The sequence below is a fragment of the Aphelocoma coerulescens genome, chromosome 2 (genome assembly GCF_041296385.1).
Source record: "Aphelocoma coerulescens isolate FSJ_1873_10779 chromosome 2, UR_Acoe_1.0, whole genome shotgun sequence".
NCBI classification, from domain to species: domain Eukaryota; kingdom Metazoa; phylum Chordata; class Aves; order Passeriformes; family Corvidae; genus Aphelocoma; species Aphelocoma coerulescens.
The window spans coordinates 104579966-104604303 of NC_091015.1; the positions used below are offsets into that span (position 1 = coordinate 104579966).

The 24338-nt window shown below is 39.6% G+C and overlaps 2 protein-coding genes across 3 annotated transcripts in view; both read left to right on the plus strand.

Moving 5' to 3' along the window:
• TMEFF1 (transmembrane protein with EGF like and two follistatin like domains 1) overlaps window positions 1–6952 on the plus strand; it is a 113749-nt gene extending 106797 nt beyond the window's left edge. For both annotated transcript variants that reach the window (XM_069005914.1, XM_069005916.1), the window contains exons 9-10: window positions 3966–4124; window positions 5792–6952. In XM_069005914.1, the coding sequence (XP_068862015.1) occupies window positions 3966–4124; window positions 5792–5876 (244 nt within the window). In that variant the 3' untranslated portion in view covers window positions 5877–6952. The remainder of the gene's footprint in view (window positions 1–3965; window positions 4125–5791) is intronic.
• Window positions 6953–7498: 546 nt separating this feature from the next.
• CAVIN4 (caveolae associated protein 4) lies at window positions 7499–22410 on the plus strand. Its single transcript, XM_069005917.1, has 2 exons — window positions 7499–7946; window positions 20213–22410. Exons 1-2 carry the CDS (start codon window positions 7536–7538, stop codon window positions 20870–20872), a joined length of 1071 nt encoding a protein of 356 aa, XP_068862018.1. The 5' UTR covers window positions 7499–7535; the 3' UTR covers window positions 20873–22410.
• Window positions 22411–24338: the final 1928 nt, after the last annotated feature.

A 24338-nucleotide genomic window follows, 5' to 3' on the forward strand; every position in this document is an offset into this window, starting at 1 on the left:
CTAGACATAATGACAGGATGTAGCACTTTGTGATACCTAAGCAGTGGCACAGGAGTTGTATCCCTGTGCTGTGGGCAGCACCCAGCTGCTCCAGTCCAGAGGGAGAGTGTTCAGAGGAGGGGCTTGGTCAGTCAGGGAGTTCAGAACCTGAATCCCTCTGAGGAGTTTATCCTCAGTGTTGTCTTCTTATTTTCAGCTGCTAAATCATATCCAGAGCTAAAAACCCAAACAAAACAGAAACACATTAAAAATGCCTTTGCCTTGCCTGTATCCCTGTTCTTTCCCCATTGACCTCTCAGCCTGTTATTACACTATCTGTACATTTTATTCTTCCTGTCGTAAACTCTCTCTAGAGAATCAATATCTTATTTTTAACACTTATTGTCCTTTTTCACAATAATAGTCATCATCTAGAGAATATAAATTGCAAAATATTCTTTAGCCCACACCATTTGTCTACAGTGTAAACTAGCAATTCAGTACACTGAGTATTAAGCCCCTCAGTGTTTCCCAGGGTATATGAATATTCCTTAGATCCCAGATATTTTTTTTCCTTTAGATTTCACCAATCGAATTCTGCATCTTTGTTTTCCTCCAAAAATCATTTTTATTTCAATGATTATTATTATTTAAATATATAAAAGTTGTTTCTAGAAAAAGGCCACTTTGCAGTAAAATGCAGTGCCCTACTTATTAGGAGGTTTATCCTGAGCTTTTATCTTACAAGTTTGTACTTTCAGATTAATGTGGCTGAAGCTGCTATAACTCTTTGCTTTTCTTCGCTTTTGAAACTTCAGCTGTAAATCCATTGGATACTTTCATATTTTCTCACCTGATCCTTATTGATTGATGATATTTAGGTGTTTTTTGCACTGCCAAGATTTAAGGGTTTCCAGACAGGTCAGAGAGCAGGCAGCCCAAAAGGCAGAGCCAGTATGGTTGTCAACTTATAAAATGTTGATGTTTGCCCATCATCTTGATGGGCATTAGGCAACACTATCTGATTACAGTATTCTTTTTGATCTAGAACTGTATTTAACACAATTTATAGTGTATTTGTCCTCAAAATATTTAAAGTAACAAGGACATGTTTTTCACAAATGTTTTTCAAGTCTGACTTAACTAATTTTTATTTTCTCAGATTTTTTTTTTTTTCTGGGAGGTGCTAATCTTACAGAAATTTATCATTTATGATTCAGAGTAAATTTAGTATTTTAAAATATTTATTATGACACTCATAATTACTGACAGGCAATGTTTTGATTAACTTAATTAATGTACCATCCCTTTAAATTCTATTTTATGGTTAGATTTACTGTTACTACCTTTAACTATGTATTTATACAGTCTGAATAGTAGCTCAGCACTAAGCCTAGCACAACAAACCTCACGTGGTTCCAGCCAAGAATTTGTGACTCTCAGTTCTTAACCCTGAGTATCAGATCTCCTTTGGATTTTTCTTGGCTCTTAAAATACTGATGGTCTCATGCTTTATGCATGTTTCTTACTGAAAGCAGAGTTATTAAGGAAACAAATAGTTTATAACAGACATCAATCTGCTGTAGTAATCATGTACCTCTATCAGAGAAAAAAAATTCTCTCTTTCTCCAGCAAGGAAAATATAATGATGACTGCTAAGGGCCAATTGTTATTTTCAAATGCTTTCGGTTCTCATACACCTCTAGCATATACATTGTTTAATTTGGTCCTCATTTCCTGGCAGCAATGTATGTGAGGTGTCAGATGACCTATAAAACTGCAGAAAATACTTGTGCAGAGCAAATTCTGAGTTTTACTTTCACTAGGGGCAGTGAATCTCCTTGCTTATTGTACAGCAGCCCTCCAGGACTGCCAGCAGGCAGGTGGGAGGAAGGTTTTGTAGCAGTCAGTTGCACAGAATTGAGTTTAGCAGCCTTTGCACAGATGGGATCAGGTCTGTCTCCTGCTGCCCCCCTTGTGCAGTGCAGTTTTGCCCTGTCCTTATGGCAGGCTGCATCAAGGACACACAGTCCAGCCCTTTAAAAAGAAATCTACACTTCTTTATGCTAAATCAATTAATTGACTAATCAGCTTATTTTGATAAATCCTTGTTGACCTCTATTGATCTTGCTATTATACTAATGCTATATTATCTTGTTATGCATTAATGCAGCAGAATGCTTTAAAATCTGTTCTACTAGTTTAAGGTAGTAAACTAGTGCCTACTACTTCATCCTGCATGATGTAATTCCTAATACAAGCACTTCTTCTCCTGAATCTGCATTCAGTACTTCTCAGAAATAATTTCTTGTCATTTCAGTGTTTCTGAGGAAACATCTTTGAATTCCTTGTGCCTCCTCTGCTTTGTTTTGCCTTCTCTGCATTAAAGCAGCTCTCACATTGATAATACTTCTACTTTCTTTAATGAAACCGAAAGCAAAGTAACAGTAAGATTTAAGTCCTCTTGACTAGTAAGGCCTCTTCCTTTTTGTGTCTTGCATGATTACCAGCATGTTCACTCTCCTCATTCTTCTTGTATGCTTATACAAAGTTCTCTTTATTCCTCTCCTGGCTACCACTGGGCACACTTACAGTACATGGAGGGCTTTTTTAACAAGTCTTACCAGAATTTCGTTCATGCCTGAACCAAAACTCCTTACACGGCAGCTCATGGCTGGAGAAAGTAGAATCACAAGATTATGAACATATAAACCCCCAACTATTATCCCTGCATGCAGAGAGGGATTAGGAGTTGCATTAGCAGTTGTAGAAAGGTCTTTGGTGTAATTATTTTGCTGCTCCAAACAGAATTAATTCCTACCCTAGCACAAAGCTTTTGAATGGATGAGTCTGATTTTGAGTTGCATTCAGGCTTGTCAGATCCAGTTTACAAAAGGATTGTTGCTCAGCCTGCGTGTGAGTATTTCTTCTCCAGCTTTCTGCTGTAGAGCTGGAGGCCAATTATATGATTCAGTTGTCCAGAGTGATGCATTTGTGTCAGTCGATTCTAAAGGACAAGGAACTTGCTCAGGGTTGTAAGTGGTGGCCTTTGATTCTGCAGACTTCATCTCAGTGTCTTGGGTGGCTCTTGCATTCTCTTGTGCCTCAGCCTCTTTTGCCTTGAGACATGAATTGTTTCAGAGCATGTTTGCACTGGCACATCTCTCATCGCCTGAACACATCACTGCTCAGGAACAGCCTCTGCTGAGTTTCTCATTGAGCTAACTGCTGCTTTGCTCAGGCAAGTTACCATTTAGAGATCTGCTTCTCTTCTGCTTCCAGCTATTTCTCCTCCACCCCATGCAAATTATTTTGGATTCTTTCTTGAACTCTCACTTGAACAGTTGTGGGCCACTGGGTTTTCTAAGCTGACCTCCATCAAATTCTGGCTCAGCCACAAGGCAAGAGGGGGTTTGGTGCTGGTGTTGTCCAGAAGATTTTGCAAGATTCCACTTCTCTAGGTTGCAGCTTGTAAAGGGATCTTCCTTTTTCAAGGTGGATTTTCAACCCACATTTCAAGCTTCTCCTTCTTCTTTTTCACTTCTGTCCCATACTGACAATGGAGCTGAATGAGTTGTGCTTGCTCTATGTTTCATGAGCATGGTTCTTGTGTTTCATTTAGCCTTTTCTTCTTGTCTTCAAAGTGTCTACTTGTTTCACCCAGTTGATTCACTCTTCTTAAATATTGTACCAATATAATAATGACCCACATATTTATTTTGACAAATCAGGGTCTTCCCCACACTGGTGTGTTTTCAGAGGGCCACTAGTAACCTTATCCAGAAAAAGCAGAGCATATCTACTTGTTCCGTCTCTTTTCTTGCCACACAGGTCCAAACCATTCCCTACCCCAAGTGTTACCACAGCTGCACGTTCTCACCAGCTCTTTCTCAGCTGGAGTCACCTTGAATTTCTCATTTCATCTGCAAAATGACTGGGTTGCTGTCAAATTACAGATTCCATGAAATATTCCTTTTCTTTTTCAGGTGTGAATCAGGATATACTGGACAGCACTGTGAAAAGACAGACTTTAGTATTCTTTATGTTGTCCCAAGTAGACAAAAGCTTACGCATGTCCTTATTGCAGCAATAATTGGAGCTGTACAGATTGCCATTATAGTTGCAATTGTCATGTGCATAACAAGGTAGGTAAAGACAAAAACAGTGAAAAATTACACATTGTATGGATATACTTTTTCTGTATTTAATTATATGACGCCCAATATTTTATTTGCTTAATACACACATGAAAACTACCTAATGACTGAAGCAGGATGGTTATGTAACATCCTATCTGCCCCTTTGTTTCTTTGGTCACAAAAGACAGATTTGTTTAAATTCAGAAACCACCAGTAACCACTCAATCTCCAGACCAAATACACAGCTGAACAGATCAGCCTTGAAACAAATCCAAGAGGTCATCTACTGTGTTAGACCTTCACTGGACTTACTGATGCATTGCTGATAACTTATGGAAGCTATGGTCCCCAGCTACCACCCCCTGAAACCAGAGAGGTTGATGTCATAGGTTCCCTGTGGTACCACTGTAAACGGTGTTACACAGAGAAAAAGTACCTTTCACACCACATACACTTTCTGAAAATTAGTGTGCAACTTAGTCCTGTTATTAGACACTCACTATAAGAACCTATTTTATGAAACTTAAAGACGCACAAGCACAGAGTTCAGGTTTCTGGGTTCTGTCATCTCTCACCCTGTGTAAAAACTGAGATGAGAGCCATGGGTTCTTTTTGATGACAAGGCATTCAGTTCTAGGACTTGAACCAAACAAGCACTGAGGTCTCTGAGATAGATTAAGGATTACTTAGTTACCTTATAGGAGCATGAAGCATTTAAGTCTTACACTTGGGCATCCGTGACACAGTTTGACTTTTCTTCCTCAAGTTGTCCTTCACTTTTTCAGCTCCACTTACACTGGGCCCTAAAACTTTCTGCTACTGCATTAGTGCATGGCTTCCCAAACTCAGTGATGTAGGGGGACACTCCGTGAATGAGCAGTACAGGCCTTTTTCCTTGTATCCCTTGTAAAGTTCAACCTAACCGACACAGGTGTAAAACACCACCTGTACATGTGCAAAAGTTACTTAGCTCATGCAACTGATGCCATCCCCTTTTTCACACTGCATCCTGCTGGCCAAAGCAGTGGTGTGGAAGGCTATGTTTCAGCTCCTCTTTCAGCTTCTCTATGACTATTCACCAGCTCTCAGTCTCTCACGTCTTGTTGCATCCCAGCAGGACTGCTCCATCATGCATTGCCTGGCTAAGTGCCATTCTGTTCAGGATTGCTGGCTTTTGTGAATCCTTTTAGTTGTGTGTCTGGCCCCAAGAAAAGGATCACCAGAGTCACCCCACAGAGAGACCTGGGTGGGCTCTGTCTCATGGGCTGCTGTGAGCAGCAAGGCACCTGGAGGTCCAGCACTTCAAAAGTCTGATTGATCCAGTCTCGCCATCCACTGGGTTTTAAATATGAAATATGTATAAAGTAAAGCTAATGTAATCATTCCCCGTGGAATGTGTTTGCTGGATCAAGGCTGAAGGATGAAACCTTGCTGGTTTCAGTCTCAAGGTCAAGCAGGGCTCCCTTTTAAATGATCTGGGGCCCTACAGACATTCCCAGGTGATGGTCCAGTACTAAATAGCAGGAGTGTCCCATTGGTCAGCACAGATCATAGACTTCTTGCTGTTGTTAAGTACAGAAAATTAAGTCAATGTGTTATTTCTAGGCTTAATTATATGTGGCATATATAAAATCAGCCCTCCTTTTCTATTTCTCTCTCTTTTTTTTTAACAGAAAATGCCCCAAAAACAATAGAGGACGTCGGCAGAAGCAAAACCTAGGCCATTTTACTTCAGATACATCATCCAGAATGGTTTAACTTAGTGCTTTTTATACCTACATTGACCATGTGATGTACATTTTTATTATATCTTTTTTTAAAGAATGGAAATATTTATTTCAGAGGCCTTATTTTTGAACATTTTTAGTGTAACAATGTTGGTCTGTATTCTGAAAGCATCAGCTCTAACAGCTATGGACTGTTTTAGTATCTTTACTTTTATGTTTTTGAATACAGTAGTTCATTTTCTGTGTCTGTATCACATGGTTATATAATAGACTTGTGCTTTATCCATGGAATGTAATATTTTTGGAAACACAGATTTATTTCAACAATGTTGTAGACTTAAAAAAGCCCCAACAAACCAACAAAATAAGTCCACATTACCTAACAAACAAGGCATGAACTAAAGGTAAAAATGTTTACAGCTTACTTTTCTTATGAGGAAATAGAAAACACTGTGTTTAAATACCGTAGATATTTAAATGTTTTTGGAAGTTAGTAACTGATTTTCTAGACACTGCCTATCGCATGAACTGTGAAGCTGTGTGCTGTGTGTAGTTGTAACATATTTATAAAATGTGTGGGCTGGGTCTAAGCACTGCCATCTACATAAATAATTCCAACAATTTATTTTTAAAGAGGAAAATTATAAATTTCGTAATTTGGGAAGTTACCTGGTAGAACAGATGGCACAGGTCCAAAAGAAGTAGGTCTTAGTAGATTTAGGTATTGTAAAAAAATTGGTGTTGAATAATTGAACACAAATAATTGGAATAAAGCCTACTTTATCACTGTTAAAACTGTTTTAATACTTCTTAAACTTTTTTAAAGGAAATACATGTTTTAACACCTACAATACAGATTGTATAGTGTTTGTGATTAAAATTAAAAAAAAAAATAAAAGTGAATGAATTACTAGTGCTCTTGTATAGAGTATTTTCAAGAGCTAAAGAAGTCCATCCAAATTAGTCTGCTGGTCATAGTTATATTAATAGACTGTTAGTTGTCGTTTGAAAGACCCCAAGATAAAGTGTGAATAGGATGTGTTCAGCTGTTTTAACATGTAGTGTAGGCTTTCAGAATTTTGCATGTAGGATTTAATAATTTGTTCAATAAAAAAAAAATGCTTTCAACATTTTGAACTGGAAAAGCATGTCACAATACAACATTTTCACTATATTGTCTCTGGTTTAGTGTGTTTATTTGTTACCCCACGGGGTAATTGCAGCAAGTTGAAGACCTGAAGTTGTTTTGCTGGAAAAAAAACAACTGTTAATTTTCCTGACTGCTTTTTGAATTCCCTCAGAGGAAAGCACTCCAGTAACATGAAAACAAAAGTAGATCTTTAAAAATATGCAAGTTTGCTTTCCTGCTTAATTAGCAAGTTACTTAACTTTCCTGGATTAACACTAATAACTTCATCACTACAGAAGCGTGACCCTTTAAACGTATGTTCCTTTCCAGATATTGCTTCCTAATTTTAGGGGTTTCATGTTGCTGAAAGTATCTGAACAATCATGTGTGGATATTTTGTAGTCAGAAGTATTTGACCAAGCTCCAGGAGTGGCGTTTCACGCCCTACTTTGAGCATCGCCGGAGCCAGCTGTCGCCCTGGCTCCCTGCAACAGCGCCAGAATCGTTCTGGCAGGATCACCGAAACTTCGCCTCCCTCCAACCTGGCTGAAGGCAGGAAAAATGGATCGCCGTGAAATCACCTCGGAGGCTGACAAAACACACCAAAATCGTCTCTCCAGCGCCACTGAGGAGGAAGAAGAGCAAGATGCAGCTTACACGATTGTGACAGTCCTGGACAAAGTCGCCAACATTGTTGACAGCGTGCAGGCAAGCCAGAAAAGGATAGAGGAGAAGCATAGGGAGATGGAAAATGCCATCAAGACCATACAGATTGACATTTTAAAGCTTTCCCAGGCTCATGGCAATACAGGATTCATGGTGAACAAGTTACTGGAGAAAACCCGCAAAGTCAGCTCCACCATGAAGGAGGTGCGGGCGCGCGTGGAGAGGCAGAGCACCAGCGTGCGGAAGGTGAAAGCAAAACAAGAGGAGATGCTGAGAAAAAACAAATTCCGGGTCGTGATCTATCAGGTAACCATGAACCTAATTTCTTGTGGTACTGTCTCTTTGCCACCTCCACGGTGACTTCTGGTAGGTGCTGGTTAATGAAGCAAAAGGTGCGGTTTGTCCGACATAGGAGTTATTTTGTGCTTTCTTTGACGTTGATCTGTGCTCCCCAGTGCCTTTCAGCATGAACCTACTGGCAGCAGCACACAGGGTCTATTATTAGTGTGGGTAGGTTTCTGAGCCAGTCGTGTAAGATTAACTGCAGATCAGCAAGGACTATTTGCTGCCTCTCTGAAAGGTAATATGAGGCAGGCCCTGTGAATCTTGTCATACAAATCATGCCTGACATTCATCTCTGTTATTTTTTTCACCGTATTAGGTAGAAGTGCAAATAGCGAAAGTGTTTTCAGGCTCCCTGAAACACAGACTTTCTTCTAACACTAATTTCAAAGCATGGCTTGTTTAACTGGCATCATTGCCCTGGCTTTCATACTGCTGACAAATTGGGACTTTTTTCATTGTCTCAGTGTATAGCAGTATATGTACAAACTAAAGCTCAGACCCACAAACCCTTCATAACAGCAAATACTACCTTGCATGCTCTACCTTGGAAATGGTTTAACATAGCACTGTTCTTTCAATCACAGTGGGCAAGGAAATCTTATAGTTTCTTTCACTGACCTTATTCTAAGATGTTCATTGTACTAAAAAATTTGTGTTTGAAAAGAAGTTTCATGAAACAGCATGGTCTCACTTGCATCCATACAAACAGTGAGGACAGTTCTGGGGTCTTGTCAATGAGTGCTGTGAAACACATTTGTCTAATGGTCTGATCCTGCCTTTGCTGGAACTTCCCAGCTTCCCAGGTCAGCAGAAAGTAAGAGTGTTTGATCTTTTGCCAGAAGCATAGTTGCTCCTTTTTTACCAGCAAGTCGCCAAAGCTTCTTTCAAATGGGTTGTATTCCTCATTAGGCGTTCTTGAAAATAACACCCCTCATGAGTAACACAATGCACTTCCCATCACTCAGCTTTACACCCTAGTCTTGCATCTGTTTGTACATAAATAACTTCATTTGCAATGAATGGAGCCGTGTGTTTCACTGAGCTTATTCACCGTGTACAGCTGACAAATTCTTCTCCATAAGTTAGCTTTCTTAAATAGTTCATTTTCTACTACTGGGAAAAAATAGCTGAAAAATAGAGAAAAAGCTGAAGGTAGGGAATATTACCTCTTTAGTGTTCTGTTAGTACCATATAGAGCCAAATTGTGCCTCCCAGATTTTCTGACTGAATTACTTACTATACTTGTTCGGTAAAAAGTACAGGCCCAATCTGTCCTATTATTACCATTATTGCAAGCTGCATCATCATCCTGGAATAGAATACAGGCACTTTCACTTTTTGGTTGCAAATCATTTTCCAGCTAAAGGTAATAAATCTCTGTGACTCCTCTGGTTGATGGCATAATGCCATTTCATTGATGGGCCTTTACCATAATGACTGCAGCAGAATCAGCTTTGAAAATATTTGTTCTTAAAACAGTATTCATTATATGATGCAATTTTTTCTTCTGGCAAGACATGAGCTGTTGTTTATTTAAAAATACAGTAACATATGGTCAAAATGGATTTGCACGCAGGTGTAAAGAACAGCCTTTGGAATTTTAGGTATTTCATACAATAGGTGGCTCTCACAATGTATACTTTCTCTAAGAAACACCTTCAGTAGGTGTTTATGATCTCTCTGCTGGTTTTGCTGGACAAGAATGACCTGCACCCTATTCTGTATGTTTAATTCTTAGGTGGTACTTTTCAGGAAGGGAAACAGCATTTTTTGTTGTCTTTCTGGCTTCCTCTTCCTACAGTGGTTTAGAACTGTCAGTGAGAATATGAATGACTCCCTCCTTAACTTCCATCCCTTTTGTAAGGTAGGTTGAACAACCTTTTCCCACTTGCCCAGAGGAGAGGCAGGTATGTGGATCCCTCTAGGATCCGCCATTTAACACTTTCTGGAGAGGGATAACTGCAGCGCTGCACAAAACCTGGAACACACTAGGTAGGCAAGAGTGCACTGAAACTTCAAGGCACAGGTACACTTATGAAAGTCTCTTTCACATGAGTGCAGTGATTTTCACCCCACTCATTTATACCACAGGAACACTGCTGCAGTGCCAAGACCTGAATGACTGGAGCTTGGCTAGGATGAGAGGGAGTCTGGGAACTAAGGTGCTCCCTGTGCTATAAGTTACAAATGGATATAACCAAGTTGTTTACTCTGTGGTTGTGATTGATGGCTCTTCTGTAGTGAGGTTTTCTTCTGATGAGCTGTTTGGGACATTGTGATGGGGCCAATGACCCGTGTGTTGCTGCCATGGAATCCGAACATGGGTGGGTACATGTGAGTTTTAGTTTTAACTTTTGCCGGAACATCAGCATATGAGGAGAAAAAAAACACCAATTAAATACTAAAGGTTTTCTTTCAAGTGGATAGCTTTGATCTTATCACTGATGGAGGGAGTAGGCAGGTTGAAAAGGATCATTGGCTGAAGGAGATGGTCCCAAGACACCTCAGCAATGATGAAAAGGGTTGATGATATCCTCACATTAAAAAGAGACAAAGTGATCATTCTTAAGCAGAATGATTAGGGAATTGAGAGCATTCGATTTTAGAAGGCCATGTGGTGGAGGAAAAGATTTGGTAGCAGGCAGCTCTCCTCCCTAGGCTGACTGCGTGATTAAAAATGCCAGGTTACTTCAGACTTTCTAGTGAGGTCTTTGACCCTGGAATGCTATGTGCCCTGAGACTATAGCAGGGAATAAAAAGGATGTTGTAGATTGTACAGGTCACTGCTCATTTCTGTTCAGATTTGTGTGAATAACCAGCTGTAAGAGCTATCATTTCTCTGAAGTCAAAGAACATTTAACAGTTTAAATCATTCTGACTAAATTATTCAGAAATTAAAGGGGGTTTTGTTTTCACCCTGAAAGAACTTGTTTCATTTGCTTTTCTGCATGTTCTGCAAGTCCCTCTTTAAATGGGACTGTACAGGTACCGGAAAGTCCATGTTACTGTTACTGGCCTTTTTTCTATTATTACTACATAAGCACCATAAATGAATAACAACTTTCTATGAAGGGACACGTGCATTTGTTTCACTCACTGCTGTCTGACATTTAAAACTAGTGGATATGTCATAAACCAAGTAAGGTTATGGCTTGACTGGCCTACACTATCAGGTTACAACTGATTTTTTTTCCCTGTGGTTGCTCCACTGCACACACGGGCAGAGGCTCACAGAAGCAGCCTTGCATATGCCACTGGTAATATGCATAAATAAGTTAAAATATACGTGTCTTCTCCTGCCCACTGCGGTTATAATGACTAGGACACTAAGAATGGTGAGATCAAGATGGGAACAATAGTCTGGAAACCTGAGGTCGAAGCACTTTCATCTGAAGTGGCAGTAGAAATCAGGGTGTCAGGAGCTCAGGAGATTGCCATTAATTTGGTACCATTTGGGCGTAAGAATGGCAAGCTCAAAAATTGCCCTGCAGAACAAAATCTTTAGTAGCATGGAGTTAAATAGCTCACCCAGAGCAGATTGTGCTAGGTGGCTCATATTTGATCATTTTTCTGCTTTGCAGAAACATGGGAGGTCTTATTCTTTCTCATATTTATGTGCCTGGTATCTTACCTCATAACAGATAATCTGGAAAAACAACAGGTGTCAGTGCATTGTGTTGAAATGAGAAACGAAGCTTGCAATGGGTTTCTGAAAGTGTGTTCCTAAGGCCGTCTTTGTCAACTGTGTAATATTTTCATTAAAAATCTTGGGACAGAAAAGGTGTGATAATAGTAAAATGTGCTCAAAATTAGAAGCTGTCCGTTCATAGAAAGAAATATAGACGAGAAACCAAATTACTTTTACAGCTGGAATAATGCTAATTTGAGTGTACATGGTGCTAATTCCTGTAGTTTTAGCTCTGATCTGAAACTATAAATGGATGTCTCCAGTCCTGGAGACAAAAGGGTCTGGACGAAAATGCCTTCTAGAACTCATGGGAAGAGAAGAAACCTAAATTCCTATTGAAGTGGAACATGAAAACTTAATGGGAAAAAAATGGTGCAAATTGTCTGACTACCTCTGACAGCAGAATACTGGCCTCAAGAGCCCAGAGACACCGGGCCGTTGTTGGAGTCTGGTGGCAGAAACCTTATAAATATTTTTACAGCTGGGACAAGTAATTGCCTTTGCTGAGAATACAGAGAATAAAGTAAACCCAAGGATTGTGTCAGAAAGTGTAGCAAGAGCCCTTTGTTTGCAGTGTTGAGCCCATGCTCCCGTTCAAAGTGCAGAGCTGGCCCCGTGCTGTGCAGCAGCCACTCATGGGGAGGCTGTCAACCAGCTAAAAAACCCCTGCGTTTTTAGTGATATGTTTGCAAGGAATGAGGAGAAAGGAAAATTTAAAAATAATAATAATAATAAACCCAGATGTTGGGCTATTTCTGTGTTCCTAAAATAAAATAGCTTGCATATTTCACAGGACTGTGTTCATACCAGATTATAAACTTGACTCAACACCATTTGATCTGGTGCCCCCAGACCTGTTCCTTGGGGATGATCCTCACAGGGGACAGGCTGTCCTCAGAGCTGCCATTGATTTTTCTCGACCTATTAGCACTGAGTGGTGGAAACAGCTGATCTTAGTTTACATTTGCACTGGATGCAGCTGTTCAGGGCTTCCCTTGTGGTTGCCCTGCATGTCAGAGGAGGAGCACAGTTACAACATGAGCCTCCTGTGTTGTGTCCCTTCTCCGTGGTCATAGAGGCTGCTTGGAATTGTCACCAGGAACTGTGGCTGGCTGCTATGGGCACACATGTGTCTTAGAATGGAATCATGGAATCACTTAGATTGCAAAAGATCCCTTGAGATCATCATGTCCAGCTGTTCGGCAACACCCTTCATTCCTGAGGCACAGATTTGGGAATGGACTTGACTGGGGACATGCGGTTGGGATTCATATTCTCAGCACTACCGAAGATAGCAAAACCTTGCAATTATTCCTTTAGCACAGGAGTAAAGTTGATCAAAACAGCACAGGAACAGTGATAAGGAATATGTGAAGTCACAAACAGGAAGTTTAGGATCTGGGACAGGACTCATCTTGCCAGGCATTAGACATCAGTAACACAGATGTTTTTACATTTGGCTTGTATACTCCTTTCAAGGAAGCAGAGAGAAGTGTGTGGAACCTGATTCCCCCAACCTGTTGTAGACATCTGCTTCTGGATACAGTTTCTACATTATAAGTATCTGCTCTCCCCATGTAGTTAAAAGGTTGACCAGAAATGAGTTCATACGGAGACACATTTGCTAGGGCAGACAAGTTCAGCAGCTCCTGATAACTGGCTTTCACTTGTACTTGAGAACTCTTCCCTGGTCTAGCTGACTTGTAGGAGTAGTCACCATGTGATGAGTGAATGAATCAAAACATTACCAAATATATTTTTTTTTGCCTTGTGATGCTTTTTCTCCTTCACTTACAATGGGCTTCCTTCCAGAAAAAATGGAAATGAGAGATTTCACCAGTTTGATTGCAAGCTTGAGAACTGACCTACAGAGCTATTCCCTGGTCTAGTTCCATAAAACAATAGCAAAGCAGCGAAAGTGTGAAGCTTTTGTTTTCCCCTGAAGCCGCAGTCGTCCTTTTTGTGCAGCATGTGGTAGCCTGGAGCCAAGGGCTTATCCACTGATGTGGTGTAACTGGGAAGTGGTTGCTCATTGACTGCTGCAAGCTACAGAAAACGATAATGGGAGAATGAGCCGAGTTCCTTTGTAGTCATTGTATGCTGGTGGTTGAATTAATGAATTTCTGTCAGAGTTTAAATAAAAGGGATGTGATGTCTTTTCTCAGGAAAGAGAAATGAGGGGAGTTGACTGTTCTGACCAGGCTGGTTTTCTGTTGTGTAAAAATAATTCTAAATGCAAGCAACAGCACTTGGCTGTAAAGTCTTATATGCTGAAGTGTTTATTCTCTGTCTACTTTACTTGATAAAATTTCTTAGGTGGCCTTTTAAAATAATCCTATTTCACTCTCATCTGAGCAGCTTTTTGGCCTGCTGGCAGAGATTCTGAAATGACATATTTGCAGAAGAAATGAAGGGATCACTTGAGATTTATAAAGCTTCACTCTTAACTGTTAGAATATGAGTAAAAGTACTGAATGATTTGTAATTGGTTATTCATCAGTGGTTTCATATTGATTTAGAGCACAATTTCAAGGAGATGTTTTGCTGGTTTACCTTGGCTACCAGTCTGAATAACAAATCATTCATTCAACATGCAAATTTCTATGATTTTTTAAAACATTGTGGCAATGCAGTTTCCTGCTCATAAGCTGCCCATCATTTGCATCACCAGTTGTCATAGACACAGCAGTTGTGCCAGAGCAGGCGCTGGGTAGCCTTTGACCATTTTGCTGCTTCGTGCTCTGCTTCAGAATTGTCCGGTGATCAGCAGCCCATCCCACCTGTGCTTATGTTGTCACCTGCACTTTCCCTGTCACACATCCCAAGGCTGAAAGATAATTTGCTGTGACCTTTTCCATGTGCAACACAATGACTCCAAGTTATGGAGTTTCATCAGTCTCTCCTCCCTACTTATGCTGGGAGCAGTTTCTTTAGGACCATTTTGAGTCTTGATTTTATATATATATAATACACAATTTCATAGATATATATGTTATTTTGGATATATAAAAAATTAATTATTTGGTCATTCTGGTTTTCTGTTTTCTTTTATTTTAAAAAGCTCTGTTCAGTTAAAGTGTTGATTGAAATTAGGTAATAGTTAAGAGCTGATAACTGTTGCCATTATTAAAGCTGTTTACAGTTACATTTTCAAGCTATTTGGAAAGAGAGCACAAAACCAGTTTATAGCATTTCTAGCAAATATTTATATGTAATAGAGTGTATTACCTTTTCTTCTCTTTGCCAACTTTGGAAGCCAGTCTGAGTTTTGAAATACAAACCTAGAATACATGTGCCAAAAACCAGGAAAGGACAAGGGATGTAAAGCTGTTGAATTGGCTGCATTCATTAAACTGCCCTCATATTCAATTATTTTTTATTTTCAAATGGTATAATGAAATTATTACTGCAACTATCATTAAAAGTGTTGATGTACGTAAACCCTAAGTATTGTTTTACGGTGACATTATGTCACTGTATCACTTAGCAAATCAAGTGAGCTCTAAACGAAAAACACACACTTTCTTAAGGAAAATAAAAGTACTGCTGCTATTAATTATTGATCCCATCTGTGCTCCCAAAGAGTGGAAATTTAGCTAATTAGTTTGTGAGGGAATCTTTTCAACAACCCTTTTTCCTTTTCCCAGCCTCACAGTCCTTGCTAAAGGCACGATGTTCTTCCAGCAGCCCCCTTTGGCTCCTTAGTGCAGCAGTAAGTGAAGGCTGCTTTTAGAGCCAACCTGATCTTTATCAGGACACCATGGCTGCAAAATACCTGAGACATTGCTAAACAATTTGCTCTGCCATTTCCCCCTTTCTCTTCCCAGAGAGGAGGAGAGCCTGACTGTGCAGGCAGGGTTATCAAGCAGGCACTTTCTGAAACAGCCTCTTTTCCCCTGTGAATTTCAATTATCTGAGCATCGCCACCTTGAGAGTCTCATAGTGTTGATGAGAGGCACTGCCACATTTAAGATTATTTACCTACTGGTTTTAAGGTTTCAGTGAGGTGGAGAAGTCAGCACCTTTCCCTTTGCATGGTTAAGGAGCAGGTGCATTAGCCTTCTCTCATAAATGCTTTACTATATTCTATGGGGAAAAAAATGCTACTGCTTTGATCCCTTCCTTGTGGTCACAAGATGCCAGCAGTGCCTGCAAACTGGTCACTGTTCCCTCCCATGGGTGCTGAGCAGCTAGAATTTTGGCAGCCAAGGGAAAGGTTGAAGAGCAGAAGGAGGGTTTGAAGGACACAGGCTATGTCCCCTTGAAAATTTTCTAATTGTGAATTAAATTGAAATGAGAGCAGAGGGTGAAAATGCCAGTGATGGAGTCAGACTTCATTGGGTTTCAATATTCTCTGCCCCTGGAGCCATCTGTTCAAATCAATGCCATGCGGGCCTTCTTCCTCAGAGCTGAGGGTTACTTACATGTTTACTTTGTATTCAGACAGGCCCTTAAGAACTCAAAATTCTTTGGCTAGGCATATTTGAGAGGTTAAATACTCAAAAAACAGGAAAAAAAAATTTCAGATTTTAGATGCTTTCTTAGGAAACTCGCTGTGCCACGGGCTTCACCAGCCACTCCTGAACTGTGCACTTGTGCTGTTACGGTGTCATACCTTTAAGTTTTGTCTGTTAAAGATTTTTCTTAAGCACTGGATCTAACTACCCTGCAACTATAACTGCAAAAGTCTCCAGGATTTTTCCTTATCATTCAACCAGTGCTTTCAGTCTGTCCTTTGCTACCACAAAACCTGAAGTCTTTTTCCTTTCAGGCTTCATTTCCTTTGACACCCATGTATTTCTCCATAACATTTCCAGTTTCAACACACCATCTAATCTGATTCCTTTCTCCCCTCTCTCCTCCTACACCCATTCACAACACACAAGCCCTCTTCTCAGCACCCTTGTCCCCTGACAAGGTTCAGATCTACATGCAAGGTACCTGAGCCATGGCATGTTTGCTCAGAACAGATGACAGCTTGGGGGGACAGGTAGAATGACTCAAAACAGAGCCAGCTTCACAGAAGAGCACTTATTTCTTCTGTCAGAACCCAGATCCATTCCCAAATTGGTGAAAAATGCCCAAATGTTTCTGTGTTAGTGGAGGGGCCATGTAAGTGTGAGAAGGTGAGAGATGCATAATATAAGCACGTGTGTTACATTTCTTGTACAAACCAAGACAACTTCCAAATCAACCACTTACATGACAGATTTACCAAGTTTTTTTCTTGGAAGAGAGGGAAAAATATTGTTCTGTTTGAAAGGTCTGTTTCCATAGTGTTGATAGGTGGACACCTTTTCAGGACACTATGGCCAATGAGCAATTATGGCCAACAAACACACCAGGACCAGTGTGAGCACCCTCTGCCGGTGCTCCTTGTAGGAGGAGTGATGAAAGGGAAAGGGAACGCTCAGCTTCCATAGATTTGCATTTGGATTCTGGCCTGTGCGTGTCTTCGGTCTTTGCCAGTAGACAAGACAAGCAGAGTACATGTCCTATGTATTAATCAATAGACAGCCCATATGACTGCATGCCTCTTTCCTCAAGAAACCATGTTAAAAATAATTGACTGCTTGGTATAATCTTTCACTGTGAAATAATCTCCTGTCCTCATTTTAGATCCTCCCTTACCTCCCATGAGGTGGTGGTAGGTACAAGTTCTTTGTAGCAAAATGCTTAAGCAGAATTTTAACAAAAAGCTTGCAAGCAGCAGCATCAATGGCTCAACTCCCTTCTTACCCTTCCTGAACACTGGACTGCCCAGTCCTGCTATTCCCAGTCCCATCTGCTTTCTGGAAAAAGGAGAAAGCTCTCACCCAGTTTAGGGCTTTGTTCTGCGCTGCTGAAATCAGTAGGTGTTTGGTCTTTGGTTTCAGTGAGCCTATAAAGGAGCTGGTAGCTATATGCTTTGACTCCATCTGTTTCCCACCTGGTACTAAAGCGTCTTCTTCCTGCCTTAGGAAGGATGAGCTCTCTCTTCTCTCTGCCCCACAGATATCTAGTGATAAGAAGAAATGAGTTAGGAGCAGGAGAGAGAAAGGAAGCAGATGAAAAAGCTCACCTACAGAGACTAAATCACTGTATTTTTATTCTGAAACCTTCCTAACATGCTAGACAGGTGTACTAATACTTTCCACTTCGGTAACATCCAGAAATCATGAGAGGAGATAGAAACTCACGCTAATGTTTTGCCTCGCTACATTTGATTCTGCAAGATGTGTGCAGACACCAAGGAAAAGAAGAAAATAAAAGATTTCGTAAAGTTTATGCTGCGAGTCTGTAGGAGAATGAAAATATTTCTCAGGATCTGCAGCTCTAGTATCTGTGTCTCATCTAGAAGATCTTCATCTCACATGTTCTTGTCCATAACTTTTAATTCTAATGTGTGTATGAAAGCTAAAGTGCTCTCTTCTTCAGCTAACAGACTAAAGGCAAATATGTAAAGTTAAATAAATAAAAATCTGGCAGTTGACAAAAAAGCACAGCCCAATTCTGCTTCCTAAGGAAGACAACTTAAATATTGCAGAGAAAACAGTCTCTCTGCCTTCCCTCCTTTTAAAAAGTAATCTTCATATGAAAGGCATATTCATCTCCCCATATTGTATTCATTTCTGTAAGTACTGAAATGTTAGAATATTTGTTCTGGAAATATTTTTGTTACCATTTCAGTTGAAGGAGTGGGGTGTAATTTAAAAACTTTGAGGAATTATTATCCAGCTGTGTTTTAGTTAATTTTCAGGAAAAAAAAGAGATTATGTTTATATGTAGACGTCTTTATATAATTAATGTTAATTTGCACATGTTAATGAAGATGATTATTAGCAAAGCATTGTAGTTTTGTTCCTGCTGTTTTTGACAGATGAGTTGAATAACATTCTGCTGTAATCAATGTAACATAATTTGTCCCTATTTTTTCTAAGCATTAACCACTATTTTACTAGAGGGTTTTTATAGAAACCAAGGCACGATGAGAGACCCTTAAGTGGGCTTTATCTGTCAAATAGCTCAGTGTATGTTATTTTATGTATTTCTAGCACTCAGTAAAATAACATGACTCACTACTAATGAGTCACTGTGAAAAATGACAGACATCTTTTTTGGCTGGAAACAAGTTCACAGCAAAATTTCATGGGTTCATAGCCTCAATATTTTCTACATGAGGATGGTAATACTGAGGTAGACTCCTGACACTGTCAGGCCTCAGAAATCACCTGAAGTGGTTAGTACTAATGGGAAACAGCTTAGAGAGTGTAATACAGCTGCTGTACCTATTTGCACCCCAAAGGGCTGCTCCTTCTGGGAGAATAGCACACGCACGTGCATGGAAAAACCTGGGAGGGAAGAAGGAGGTGGCATTGTCCACCTCATACACCTCCTACAAGTTACAATTTTTCTACTCTGCATACACTGCACTTCTAGGTAGAAGTAACTCACTAACACTGAGCCACAAATTTGTACTGTCCATGCAGATCAGGGAAACAACTTTTTTAGGAGATTCTCCCTGTTCAGATAAATCCTTCATCGCCATAAGCTTTTGTTCTGTTTTTATTTTTTTTTTTAATGTCCTTAACCACTAGCTGATTCTAGGTAAATTTTTTGTTTACTGTGGACAGTTTTTGGAAGTCTTCCATGTCTTTGAGCTTTGGGCCTCTAGCGATTTTTCTTTGGAGAGGCTGCATGAATTCCTAGGGCTAAGGTGTCTAGGATAGTCACCACTTCCAAGCATGCAGCTGACACACATTAGATGTGTGATCTAAATATATAATTCTGCATTCCCAAACAGGCCACCAAACTCACCACAGGAGACAAAGGTGCTTGCTCAGGAATATCATACACTTCCAAATGGAACAAATCAAGTTCACCTCAGTGATGGTACAGGTGCTGAGTGAACTGAATGTTACTGGGTTTACCAAAAACCATCTCCCTGCTTTACTGACTTTGTCCCCTTGTGCAGCCAGCACATCTAAGTTGATATGTTGGGGTTCATCCCCTTCTGGGCAGCAATGGAAAGTGTTTGCTAAGTTCCAAATAGTCAAAAATGCACAACTGTCTTGGTAATAGTAGGAGACTGAAGCTACTCATATCATTGAGGCATTTGCTTGGACAGTGTAGAGCTGACACAAGCTCAAGAGCCTCTTTTGTCCACAGGGTGTCTGCTTTTATCAGCGAGGAATGATGGATCTAGGTCCAATCCAGAGGAGCAGATAAGCTCCCAAAAAAAAAAAAGACCTATACAAGTCTGCTCTGAAAACCATTAGAGGCCAGTACCCATAGGACCTTTGCATTAATTAATTTCAGGTAGAACCACAGTGAAAAGAAATCTTTAATCCTGCATATAATATCTTTACAGAATTTGGCAAAGGTTTCTTTTGCCATTTGTGTTATGCACAGATCGAGTATGATGGTACAAGCCTACCTTACTTTGTTACAGTATTATATTTCCACTAATTAATTGCAAGCCAACCAGAAAAAAAAAAAAAAATTGAATCACCATCTTTTTGAAACACGCTAGAACATGACTCTCTGCTTTCATTCACAGGAGGAAACCGAGTGTCCTTCATCTCTCTCTGTTATCAAAGAGATGACAGCAGGTGAAACTATAGAGGACGATTTCTTCCCACCTGATGATCTGTCTTCTGATGAAGAATATTATATCGAAGAAAGCAAAGCAACCAAGTTCAAGAAATCAGGCATGAGGCGCATTGATGACATCAAAAAGGCATTTTCAAGGGAAAATATCCAAAAGACAAGACAAAATTTTGGCAAGAAGGTAAACAGGCTTCAAACTAGGATAGTGACCCCTGAGAGGAGAGAGAGAATCAGGCAGTCAGGAGAGAGACTGAAACAATCTGGGGTAAGAATCAAGAAAACCATTTCACAAGCTGCTCCAACAAAGGAGACATTCAAGATCCATAAAAAAAATAAAGAACGAACAGGAGCCGAAGGTCAGGAGGGGATCCAGGAAGCCAGCGTACACATCGCCTCTGAGCTCCCAGCAGCAGAGCCCTTCACTGAAGATATCTCTTACACAGAAGTGATCACTAAGGTAAAGAAAGACAAGAATAGTGCAACAAAAGCTGCTTCCCAGTCAACTGAAAGAGGGGTGACTATCCCAGAAGTCGTCTTTAAGCAGGAAAGAAAAGAAGGAGGAGGAGGTGATGATGACGTCCCTTTGCTAGACTTAAAGCAATCAGCATAAGGAGTCAATGAGCAAACACACCATACTGTCCTCACTGAGCAAGAGGGAACACAGTATGTACTCACTCAGCTTTAGAAAAATGTGTGAATTTGTGTTATATCACAAACCGTGTTGGTGTTGTTCTGCCATCCACACTGATGTCTGTAGTATTTTCTTCCTGACAAAAGTCAAACCATGCAAACTGAATGAAGGGGCTCCCCCTGTGTCTCGGCGTGTGCCGATAGCCATCGTTAACCCAAATGTCAAAGGGAGATAGGAATCTGCTGCATTTCCAAGATTGATTTAGCAGTCACTTTACAGCCTAATCACTCTCATTGTTTTATGTAAAACAGTATAAATTTATTTCCATTATCTTATACCAACTCATCTAATCAGAAAACAGTAACAAAGCTATTACTTCATATTAGCAAAAGGAAGAATTATGTAAAATGTAGTTTAGCTGTACAAATATTATCATTTAAGGGCCCTCACAGAAAAAGCAGGAAGAGCATATTCCTGTTTTACCCACAGTGTGAAAAAATGTGGCAGGAATTATAGGGCTTTGAGTAAATTGTGTTTTTTCTTAGTGGAAAAGAGAAGCTCCTGAAATCACTACAGGTTATTTCCAGACTTCTGGAACAGGAAGGTTCATTGTAAGTAAGCAATGTGTTTTGTGCACTAATGGAGTAAGAATTAAAAAGAAGACACATTAAATATGGAACAGCAGGAAGAAAAGGGAAGGAGGTATCGTATTCATGTTTTGGAAAGATGAGATTGTGAGAAAGGCAATGATATGAAGCAGTAAAAGTGGAGTAAGATGAATGTATGGGTTCTGGATAAATAGAGAGAAAAATTAGAATATTATAATTACGGTTTCCTTGAGAGCTTTTAGAAAACTGTTATTCTTTACAGAGGATCACAGTGTTTATGAGCATAACTGACCACACAAGGGAATTGTTTTGTTTTCCACTCTCTGTGCTTTTTCCGAGCTTCACTGCAATTAAAATCTATTCTATAAAGTCACAGATGTACAGGGCCAATCTATACCCAATTCTTTTTTTTCTTATCATCATCATTATTGACCAGTCACAGCCTCAGGGATTATGAGACAGACACCCTTTGGACTATGGAATGCTGTTTATTTGCAACTCTTGGGAGCCAGTGCCCTGACATCAGATATGTTTGTAAACATGACTGCTACACTGACATGGGGTGCAAGACTGTATTGCTCTCTTCATTCTTCAATGGAGTTGCCTTCAAAGCCCTTATCTAAAGCAATGTTAGTCATTACTATCTGTGTGAAACTTGTACAATACTGCCAAAAGCTGTATGATTGTATTTAATATATGGGATTCATTTTAACAGAAGAGCATAACTTGGTTATCTATATACATTGTTTGAGGACTTCCGGCTAATTGTTAATGTATCATTTAAATATAATTAGTTTGATTTCAAGTATTCTGCCTGCCAGTTCTTTCATTTAGTGTGGTGTACATCCCACTTGAAGTGAAACAGCTTTAGCAATAGTAACTAGGGGAACACTGGTTGGGGAAGGTCAATGTTTTACTATATTAGTGACATTTCAAATCAAATTAATGTTGTTAGATTGGGAGCAGATTGGGAGCACTCCACTGAGTGGAAGGGCAGGATAGAGCAAGAGAAGGAGACAGTGAAAGGAACACATTTCTGTCAACAGTAAATTGTTCATCTCCACTCTACTGTAATCACATCCAAAAAGGAAAGAAAGTGTTTTGCTTATAGGAGACACTGACGGTTTTGTTTGGTGTTTTTTACTAGTGATAAGAAGCCTTTCTGGAACAAAGTGACTTTATGTTCTTCTTCAGCTCAGTATAAAACTGTGGCTATCTTCAGTGAAATACTGTATGCTTTTTCTGGTTCTTCAGTAATATGGCCTGCATTCTGTTCTGCAAGATTTTGCATTTTCCTAAACTGATAAACAGGGTTTAGTTATTGAAATGAAAACACTGATGTTCAAATAAGCTATTTCTTTGCATTTTTATACAGCAGAACACTAAGTGCTAGAACATCATTGCCTCTAGATTTTCTTCATATAGCATTTAATTTTCTCATTTTATTTGACAAAGAAAAGAAGTGATGCAGTTTCCATGGAGCTTATAATGTAGCACCAGATATAACCTCTATCAAATATATTTTTTTTACTGTTTACTTCTAGCTTCAATTGGGCAGAGGATGATTTGTTTTCATAGCAAGCAGTGAGTTCTTCAGGTGTGCAAAGTACTTCAATGTACATTTTTTATTTTAAATTACTATCAGTGTTACTGACCTGACTTCTACATGTACCAAGAGATCAAAGTTAAATTACTCCATTTTCCTTCATAAAGGCAGAAAACACTATGGTTTGCGACCTCAATTTCTGTGTAACAGCACAGCCCTTTGCTGCTTGACGCCTTCCCCCATCTTTTTCATAATTTCCAAGATCAATGATCATGAAGCCAAATCCTTCAGCCTTCTCAGAAACAAAATTCTCAATGAAATTGGTTGACATACAGCTGCACTGCAGAGAGGTCTGGTGTATATTTTTTGAACAGTTGGTTTCACTTGAAAAGATAATCTTGCCGGCACTGTTGCTCCTCGCTCAGAGGAAAAAAAGGATCCTGTCCCTGTCTGCTCTGTTTTCCAAGAAGAAAGCTGGCACTCTGTACTTCGTTGTGGGTGTGAGTGTGAATATCAAACTTCCTCATGGAAAGAGCCCCACGATTGCTAACTGCAGAGTAAAATAGGTTATGGGAAGGGATTAACTACTTTCTTAGACACTTGCTATAAAAAATTGAAAGTGTTTACATGGAGAAACATGAATCTCCATGTTTACATGGAGAAAAAAAATATTAACAAAGTCCTGACTGCAAGTCTTTCTTTCATATCACCCAACAAAAATTTCTTTTGCTTTGAATTTGTGCTAGTGAAAAAGCCAAACACATTTTCTGCCAATAGCTTCCTGTCTATTGAAAGAGAAGTATCAATCATCCTTCAGTTACAGGGTAGACAGCAGTGGTGGTTAACACAAAAATACTTCAACCATTTCAGGTGAAGTGTGGTGTGTGTGTTGTCTTCTTTTTTTTAAAACAAAACTGATGTAAAATACAGAACAAAAAGCAGTTAAGAGGTTTGAGTTTGCGGGATTCAGGCACTAATGCAAATGGAACAAGTACTAACAGAGCCAAACTGGTGTTTGGATGTGTTATTTTCGTGCTAATAATGGGGGGTGTGCACACCTTCCTTATAAGTGGATATAGGTTTAGAAATTAGTTAATAGGGGCAAAAGACAAACACTCCTGTTTCTATGATTGTTTACATTAAAAAGTGACTGTTCAAGAAAATGGTCGCAGCCATTAGTAAAACCACTCCGCAAGTTTACAAATGCAAAATCAAAGGAACTGTGCACTGAAATATATGCAGATAAACATAATGCTTTACCATGCATTTAATTATCTTGTCATTACAGCTT

What these genes read in the sequence shown, in the direction of transcription:
- CAVIN4 (XM_069005917.1), top strand. Translation starts at nt 7,536, where the DNA reads ATGGATCGCCGTGAAATCACCTCGGAGGCTGACAAAACACACCAAAAT. An exon ending in TCCGGGTCGTGATCTATCAG is followed by an intron (nt 7,947 to 20,212) that starts GTAACCATGAAC and finishes TTTCATTCACAG; the next exon opens with GAGGAAACCGAGTGTCCTTC.